At 50.2% G+C, this 9,562-nt stretch overlaps 2 protein-coding genes across 2 annotated transcripts; both read left to right on the top strand.

Moving 5' to 3' along the window:
• Positions 1–546: 546 nt before the first annotated feature.
• LOC149808791 (ABC transporter G family member 14-like) lies at positions 547–1,956 on the top strand. The gene is made up of 2 exons (XM_089995147.1): positions 547–927; positions 1,573–1,956. Exons 1-2 carry the CDS (start codon positions 547–549, stop codon positions 1,954–1,956), a joined length of 765 nt encoding a protein of 254 aa, XP_089851273.1.
• A 1,031-nt stretch (positions 1,957–2,987) lies between these two features.
• On the top strand, positions 2,988–4,542 carry LOC149808790 (uncharacterized). Its single transcript, XM_089995149.1, has 3 exons — positions 2,988–3,097; positions 3,529–3,610; positions 4,251–4,542. Exons 1-3 carry the CDS (start codon positions 3,043–3,045, stop codon positions 4,468–4,470), a joined length of 357 nt encoding a protein of 118 aa, XP_089851275.1. The 5' UTR covers positions 2,988–3,042; the 3' UTR covers positions 4,471–4,542.
• Positions 4,543–9,562: the final 5,020 nt, after the last annotated feature.

Raw genomic sequence — 9,562 nt, 5'->3', positions numbered from 1 at the left:
TCAAATGATGTCGAGCACACGTGGAGACCCCACTCCGAGCATGCCAGTTATGATGATCTGTGATCAGTAAGCAGGAAAAATGGGGGGGAGAGAGGGGGGAATTCTCACAAATGTTCATGCATCTTGCTATGGCGCACTTGTGCTTGCGCGACGGCACTGCCGCAATTTCGGGTGGCATCCCGATAACTCACTCAGGTGCACACATTTAGAGGGGAAACCCTGCCTTGGTGGTGAGCCACACTGACAATGGCAACACATCAATCAATAGCAACAAGGTGGCTCATGCCATGACGATGTATCACTTTACAACACTACCGCAGCCACATGGACATTGGCGACTCCAAATTCTACCACCATACGGATATGTACCTGTGCTTGAACCGCATTGCGTGGCAGGAAACAGCCTCAGCAACGGCATTGTGCAGGGGTATCTCGGGAGGCCAAGCCAAGCGGACCTCGATCGCGATGGCCATGGTAACCAGGCCAAGAGTCCTGTTCTTGGACGAGCCGAGCTCAGGGCTGGACAGCTTCACGGCAAACGAAGCCATGACGCTCGTCAAGCAGCTTGCCTCATCGGACGGCGTTACCATCGTCGCAACCATCCACTCGCCCTCTCCTTACACTTTTGAGCTCTTTGACAGCCTTGTGATGCTCCTCAGTGGCGAGGTGGTGTATTTTGGTCCAAACGATGCTTCCATGCTGGAGTACTTCACAGGCGGGTGTGGCATCACGCCAAAGACATCGATGACTGACGCATCCAACATCCACAACCCTGCTGAATTCCTCACCGACCTCATCGTGGGCGCCACCCAACGCGAGCTGGGCCACGAGTATGCTGAGGCTTACCGCAGGAGCACAATCAAGCAGAAAATGGACAGCATTGTTGAAGGCATGCAGACGATGGACTCTATCAGACTCTCTCCTGAGGTATGCATCATACTTTCGTCAGACCCTGTAATTTGCGGTCCAAGGTGCCTGCAAATGCATTATTTTGTGGGACAAAATGGGTGTTTCTTTCAAACCCCATTCAGACAAAGCACCAGGTTTGCTTTCTTGCCGTTACAGCCTCCATTCACAGGCCCAGTTTCTGCAGAATATTTCCATTATTCAAGAGCAAAGGGCAGGGCTTCCAGCAATTCCAGTAGACAGCCATTGAATTAGCTGTTGGGTAGATATCGTGCGCTTGGGATTGCTGGGCTGACGAAACTGCTCACCTGTTGGACTACAACGTCGCTGCAAAAACGTCGTTGCGTTGAGGTGTTGAAGTTGGCGAACAATCGATCATCAGAGTGATGAAAGTATTGGGGATTTACCAACATTGAGTCCACTGATCCGCACATATATGTGCTTGCACTGGAGTAGTTTATGGAGAGTCTGCGATTAGTGATCTCGTGACTCACTTGTGATGCGCCATCATGACCGACTAGCATGCGTGCTCACATTGCATGTTTGCCATTTTAACGAGACTCGCGAGGCTTGCCTCAGGTTGTTTTATTTAGAGCTACTGCTTAGCTCGAAATAGATCCTCGCACAGCTGACATCATATGTGCATGTGCTGCTGTTTGCAGATAGCAGAAGCTGAGTACTTTTGACCCGGAGTACAGTGTGCAGGTGAAGCAAGCACTGGAAACGAAGCGAGCAACGACCACGCCGTTCTGGTGGGGCCTCAAAACGCTCATCAAGTACCGCACTACACGCAACTATCAGAATCCCGATTTTCTGGGACCACGCCTAGGAGACAAGATCATTTTCTCCATCCTCATCATGCTGCTGTACTGGGACGTTGGCTCCGACTTCTCGGAATCCAACATCAACAACATCAATGCCATGCTCTTCATGTGGACTGTGCTCCCTGCTTTTGGTGCCGCTGGATATGTTCCCAGTATCGTCTTGGAGCGCCCTCTATTTGTGCGGTATGTCCCCAAAATGGTTTTGCTTTCGGTGAATATCACGTGAATACTGCCATCAAGTATACCAGATATTCATTGATTTCTTGTATCTGCATGGCATCTCGAGCGGTAAGAAAACAAAGCCATGCTCAGTGGCTCAGATCTTGATTTAGGATGAGCACAGGGCAGTTCTTTGGCTTAACACAACAGGCTCGGCACATGACAGGCATGACATCACGTCTTTGAATGCCTGTTATGTGTGGAACCTGCTATGAGTAACATTTCTTGTACTATGCGTGACAGATGCTGTTGATAAAGCGTTAAATCTCCTTGCTTAGCAATTGGTATCAAATAAATGCCAACAAGTATGATTTTTGGCATGCTGCAATGGCGTCCTATGTCTGGTAGTGCAGCAGCGAAGTGCTGCAGCTTTGGGATCAAGCAACCTGCATGCATACATCTTCACATGGAAGATTGCACCATACAGTCCCCGTGGCAGCTGCTCGCTTGCTCTAGCATGCCTGCCCATCGGCAGAGAAACGATGCGTGTCTCAGTGTTCCGCCAGAATGGGGTTCGGACCCCGTTTCTGTCCCCAAAATTCATGTATTTTCAGGCACCTGGACCCAACAAGCATTCTGTCTGGCAAAACTCTGGCGCATCCTGGGACTAGTCCTTCAGCAATAATGAGTATGCATCGTTTCTTGCTGATCTATGTGATGCCATGACGTACCTTTTGGTATCTTTTTAGCACACTACAGCATCCACATGGACATTGGCAACTCCAAGTACTACTTGGAAATCAATATCCAAAGGCCTGTCCCTGGGCTGGCTGGGGAGAGTGCCCACAGCCTTACTGTAATGTGGCCCCTCTTGTCGATGGGCACTCTCCTCTTTCACCTTTCTTACATGAAAAGGTTGAGTTATGTTAGTGAGAGTAGTTCTCACCTCCCAAAGATATGCTTCCACTGCAGGGAGCGCAACGATGGACTCTATCGAGTCCTGACGTACTTGGTGGCGAAGGTGGTCGATGAAGTCATGCTGGCCATAGTTGCCTCCCTCATCTTTGCAGCGGTTGTGTACTATCCGTTGGGCCTAAAAGGCGAATTTGTCTACTTCTGGCTGATCTACTTGGAAGTGCTCTCAATTGGGATCATGCTGGCATACCTCATCGCAGCTCTCTCCCCGAACTTGGACGTGGCAAATACAGGTATGACTCGCACCACGCGCCTTCAGCAACATGGCACGATGTCTAATTGGTGCAATTAGTTGCTATCACACCTTCTTTCCAAGCCCTTGTGAATGCAGGCCCTCTCTGGAGATTCTGACTCTACAACACATGTCATTCGGCATGTTTCTCGAAGTGGCAGTTTCTCATCCACTGATTGCCAATGCTAGCAGGTGATGGCAGGATTTATAGTGAACCCATCCGTGCCTGCTTGTGGCACCGCATTTGCATTTGCTGTTGTACGCCAGGATCCCGCTTCATAGCAGCAGCTTCATGGCAGCACTGATTCCCAAGTAGCTCTTGGAGTTGCCAATGTCCATTGGAGGGGGTAGTGTTGTAAAAAGCAACATCAAAATCAGCAATTCAGTGGTGTTTGGAGCATGGCACTGATCGTATCGTGGTGCACGTTGCAGCTCTCCCGGCATACGTGGTCACCCTCCTCTTCTTTGCGGGCTTGCTGATGCGCTATGTGGATATGCCAAAGTATTTGAGCTGGTGCGTTCCTGAAAGCATTCGGGGCAGAGTCATGCTGTTCTGCCGTTATCCTTTCTTGCGCTGTGACACATTGCCAGAGCGATTTGAACCTCACACATCACATTGGCGCCTCATGCGGTGGTGCATAGAAACATAGTATTGCATCGTAGTGGGAGGTGGAAAAGGACACTGCCTGAAGACCTTGTTTTGCAAACTCAGCTCAGTTGCACGCTGCATACATGCTTCCCTGCATCCCTAGTGCCTTGCAAACCTTGTACTGCTGACCTAAAAGTTGAGTGGAGTAATTTGCGGTCCATGTGTCCTCAGTCCCACTGAACCATGAACACGAGTCTTTCTGCAATGTTCCATGTGATGATACGGCAATGCAGGACAATTGGGAAAGCACCCGGTGTTTGCCAGACCCTGTAATTTCTCGGATCCGGATGCCCAACATTGCATACATTTTAGGGATGATAATGGGGGTCGAAACCATTCTCGCAAGCGTGACATGCCGTGATTCTCGATGTATTTACTTGTTTCTTAAAAGCACTGCAAGCACCATTGTAACATTGGTTCGCATATCAGTCCTGAGTGTGCCCGCTTGTCACCGCGGAGTTGGATAGGCAACACAAAACGTTGATGTCCTATCTTTGCTCTACAGGTACAGCCGGATCGATTTCATGCGTTACTCTTGGGGCGCCCTGATGGTCAATGAATATAAAGGCCATGACCCAGAGTATGCAAATTCTACAGTGCTGCAGACATTTGGTCTCACAAATGTCAACATCAGTGAGTGCCTAGGGTACTTGCTCCTCTTCTTCGCTGGCTTCTTCTGTCTGACCGCACTGACATTGTCGTACAAGAAGTACTCCTCACGGTGAGAGCCACGGTGACGAAAAGATCATGAGATCAATCGGGAGTCGTGCCAGGTCTACGCAAGCGATCAGGACGACTATGAGGGCGTGCCCAATCGGCTTCGATGAAGCGACAAGCAAGGGGTAATCTTGCTCGGCAGCATGCGTATGGCTCGTTACCCGATGGGTTGATTCATTTGCTTATTTACTGGTGTTCAAATTCCGAGGGGGTTCAACTGTTTATGCCTGGACGTGGAACCCAAGCAATTCTTGGAGTTGCCAATGTCCATATGGATGCGGTAGCGTGGGAAAATGATACATCATCATCATCATCACGACATGCACAGGCAAACACGCACATGCCTTGAGTCGCCTGACAAAAGTGTGTCCCTTTTGTGTACGAAGGATATCACGCAACTCTGTGACTTCGAAAGATTCCTGTATGCATGTGCATCTTTATCTTGTCTTTTGGTAAGGACGCCTGCACACTATTGCAAGTTGACAGCATGATATGTGCTTGTACTGGGGTACTCTAATTTATAGATAGTCTGCGATAGTGATCTCGTGCCTCATCTGTGATGCGCCTGCTTGGCCTTCTAGCTTGCACGCTCTGATTGCATATTCGCCATTATCGCGGAACTCGCGAGGCTTGCCTCGGGTTTTTTATTTCGAGCTACTGCTTAGCTCGCCCACCCACCCAGCGTTATCACAGCTGACATTATAAGCGCCATCTCAAAGAAGAATTCATTCCATGTTTGTACCCGGGAGGAGTGCTGTATAGTACATTCATATCATTTTAAGGGCGCATTCGGGGCACTCCTTTGGGCTCCACAACATGTAGTACAGGTCCTGAATGTATTTACATGCGTTTTTGCATTGGGCGCGACCGCACAAGGCCCATTGAGAACGTTTGTGCCGGCAGCTTGAACATGCATGTGCATGGCCCACATGTAGAGCATACCCTTCATGCGTGATAGATCATGGAAGGCAGCATGCATTCCCGTATTTTTGCTCAAACCCATGGATGGCTTCCTGTACGTACGTGTGCCCATGGGTATACCCACACCTGGTGCTGCTCATGACATTTTGAACACAAAGCATGAATTTGATTGAGCAAGTGCCACATCTACTTTCCCTGTGGTGGGCATTCTGCTGGTTCTCTCATGAGCAACTCTGGCTCGAGGTCCCCGTCTACTGCCGAGTTGGTTCACCTGGGCTCGCTCCGCAACCGTTTTTGCATAACTTTGACCACTTCTATGGCATCTGCTGGAAGTTCACTTCAACAGCGGGCGTTACCAATGTGATGCAATGCCAGCTGTTGCTTCAATGATAACAGCAGAGCAGATAATCACATCATCCTACCAGTGGAATTATCAATTTCTCCAGGGCTAGACCCCCTTTTCTTCCATGTTGGCGCTGCGGTGCTGCCACCCCTCTTTGCTGTGCGGTGGCAGCTTAGCGGTGGGTATGTTGAACACATTACTCTGCTTTGGCAACTCAACGGTGGGTACGTTGAACTCATTGCTCTGCTTTGGGCAGCTCAGAGGCGCACAGTCCACCACGTCGCTGTGTGGGTGATGTGAGGCGCACTGCCTATGCGTGCCTGCTTAGCCATAAAGTAGGCACGCGGTCAGAACGATCGAGGTGTGTCTCCAGCTGCATAGGCAAATCTTGTAGTTGTGGACAATGCCAGTGTATGAGAACATCTAGGCGGTGCCCTCTAAATCTGGAGACAAGGCTCTCAAGCACCATGTATACAGTGGGTATGTATCCTGGCTTGCCACACCCAGGCCTCGCAATATATTCAGGGTCAAAGCATGCAGACGCTCTACACTTTTTGAGACGAGGCTCTAGAGCACCATACATACAGTGTGAATATTTCCTGTCTTGCAACACCCAGGCCTCGCAGAGTACTCTGTGTCAAAGCACCCAGACGCGTGTCTGTGATGACTGGGCAGGTGGTGGTCTTGTCTTGGGTGGAATGCACGGTTGCGGCGTAGATGCGGACCAACGCGAAAGCGCGGCACTCGCTGATGCCGTCGATCTGGGCCTCGCGTTGCTTGTAGCGGGTCATGGTTGTTGTGTTGCTGTGCTCGGTGTTGACGACAATGCCGGTGACGACGCCCTGGTTGTCAAAGATGATTTCGGTGAAAACGCCAAGGGTGCCGTTGGAGAGGTGGCGCTTCGCGTCTTTGTTTCTTGTGAGTCGTATGGGAGCTGCGATGGCCACCTCCACGATGGAGGTCACCTTCACAATGATTACCCATGCCTTCTGGGCGGGCGTGAGCATGTGGCTGGCGGCACGTTGCTCGTGCCCCTGCTAGTAACCTTGGGCTCGACCTTGTGGATATTGTTTGCAGCGTAGAGGTCGTTGATCTTGGAGTTGTACTCCGCGACCTTGTCCTTGTGAGAGCACAAAACGAGGGTTTCCTTGGGTTTTCTGAAGTACGCCATGAAGCCTCCTCCATCAGGTACCCTGCACTTGGACGACACTCAGGTGGAAGTGCTAGAACTTGGAAACCTTGCCAAGGTGGACCAGTGACACTGTCGCTTATGACCCAGCATGGTGTACATGTGGCGGGAAGGCCTATGCGCCCAACATTCATGGCTCGTGATCTCCTGGGTCATGGCACCCCATAGCAACATAGTTGTTAAGCATGTTCCTGGGCATTCCTTGGCACCCATGACTTAGCATGTTGTTCGTCACTAGATGTGTTGACCACGATATTTTGCCTTGGAAAGCTAATGAAGGTTCATGATGAGGGAAAGTCCACCTGTAATGCAACAAAAGCGCAGACTCCTTTATCTTTGAGACCTACAACAATCCATGACGACAACACTTGGGGACACGTGTCTAAAGCGAGGCCAAAAGGCATGACATACCTTGATTCCACCGACAGGGAATGACCTCACTTCCCAAGGACGCATTCAGGTTTGGCCAGGGTTGAGAATGGTAACGCAGTGGACCGCTCAGATCTCAATGTCAAAAACACTACACGTAACAGTGTCACTCAACATGTGTAGCTCCATGTCAATTCAACATGGGCCAAGTCAACATGGTTACCTCATCGTTATGGGGGGCTTCCCGACTTCACAGGATCATGGGCTGCAGTTCGATTCAGCGTTTCGTAACAACTACTTGGCGTGTCAATTGTTTATCAGCTGAAAAACGGTTGCCACGCTCTTGTGATTCACATGTTTGATCAAATGATTGTGAGTGTTGTATTTGTTTGTGCAGGATGGCATCGCCCACGACGTTTGCCGAAGCATGGGCTTGGGGTCAACAAAATGCCACCCTTCTCCTCACTCTTGGCACCACATGTGTTGGCTTGATGGCCGGCGGCGGATGGTTGACCTCGCTGTCAATCACTGCCGAAAAGGAGCGCGAGCTACTCAAGCTCAGCGATGACAAAGAGCGCGAATTGCGCAAACAAAGCGATGAGCAAGAGCACCAGCTGCGCAAGGCCGCCATTAGTGAAAGTGCAGCAAATCAAAGAGCCGTTATAGCAGAAGGCGAGTTGCGCTTAACCACCAGGCTGTTTGAAATCGGCGTGGCTGAAGAGTTTGCAGCCTGGAGGAACGGGACTCATAATGCGCAGGACAGCAAGGAGTGAAAATGTTGTATTGTATGAAACTACATGGAATTCAATCGAGTTTCAAATAATAGTTAGTGTTCTTCATAAGGCGTTAACATGAACTGAGTCTGTTAATTTCTCCAGCGCCAGCGCCCCAATGTCTTCCATACATACTCATGCCTTTGTGGGCATCTCTACCCGCAAAGCTCATGATCTGGCAACGCGCTGCCAGCCTCCTGCATGCCGAGGATGTCCAAACCCAAGGCCAGCATTTCCGAGTGTCCATTCAGTTAGCTATCGTACTTCTTCGTGTTTAGATCCACGTACGGGAAGGAGTCGAATGTAAATAAATTCTAACATCACACACCCCTCAATCACTGCGATTGTAGCAAAAGTATCATCAAGTTGAATCCTGCACCCCATGTAGTTCTGCCATCATGCAACTGCTAAGCATGCTGGGTGTAGCCCGGAGTGGTTTGATCCGCCATACGGTATGCTGCGCAGCTGTCTGCATTCCATCTGCTCAATGTGGCTCTCTCCACACATGAGTCCGCAGCCATCATTGTCTTGAATGGCTTGAGCAGAGCCTGCACAGCACACACAACATCACAACGCCGCCGCTGTTTAACAGATGGCGAGAAAGATTGGAAGGACCACACGGCTCAACGCACGAGCATCCTACACGACGGGCCAATCACAAAGATGCATTATTCAAACTGTGCGAGACCGCCAAAAGATGCATGCCACAAACGGTAAATCACGCACATGTGCAGGGTCGCATGCAGAGCATGCGCAGAAATGGGGGAACGCACGCCAGCTTGACACTCATGTAACGATCGACGGCGGTGCTCAAGTTGTTCTGGCACTCGAGCTGCTCTCCTATGATGCCCTGTACACTGCTGAGGAGAGTGCGCCAAGAGGCGAGCTGCTCCTTCACAATCTGTGCTTGAGCCATATCCTTCTGCACCCATACCACCATAACTTAGTCAGCTTGTAGACCTCCCCCGAACGACAAGATTGACAGATGGTCCTTATCTACGATTGTTTCAATTTACACTTCAGCCTGAGCGGACTTTGGGATTACGGAGTATAACCCTTCCTTCAGTCACCAGAGCCTATCTCTGGCCTATTTGACAGAGAGCAGTCTCGACACTCCCCTGTTCTTCGGTTTTCCTGCATGTTGACAATGACTTCGTATCGTAGCTCTTTTATCCCATGCAACAACACCCATACTCGTGGACACCAGGTTGTTCAAAAGCTCCATGGTGCAGCACTGGGTGCCCCGATATCTCCCGGAAGCTGCAAAGACGCTCGCCACATTGCCAATGGCTTTGAGGGCGCCTCAACCCATTTTTGTAACTTGAAGCGACATTATGAATATGACTGACAAACGAAGCAACAGGAAACAATTTACTGATCAGACTCGACAATGCAGAAGCTAGAGACGATGGTTGAGCTGCTGCCAACTTGATGCCAACTCCATTTAAGTTGACCTTGGAAGGTGTGGTGCCTCAAGAGCAAGCGCATGTCATCTAGTCGTAGTG

Source organism: Nuphar pumila, unplaced genomic scaffold (genome assembly GCF_984573655.1).
Source record: "Nuphar pumila unplaced genomic scaffold, dmNupPumi1.hap1.1 HAP1_SCAFFOLD_2203, whole genome shotgun sequence".
NCBI classification, from domain to species: Eukaryota; Viridiplantae; Streptophyta; class Magnoliopsida; order Nymphaeales; family Nymphaeaceae; genus Nuphar; species Nuphar pumila.
The sequence above is the reverse complement of the archived record's forward strand: the minus strand, read 5'-3'. Positions and strand labels throughout refer to the sequence as shown.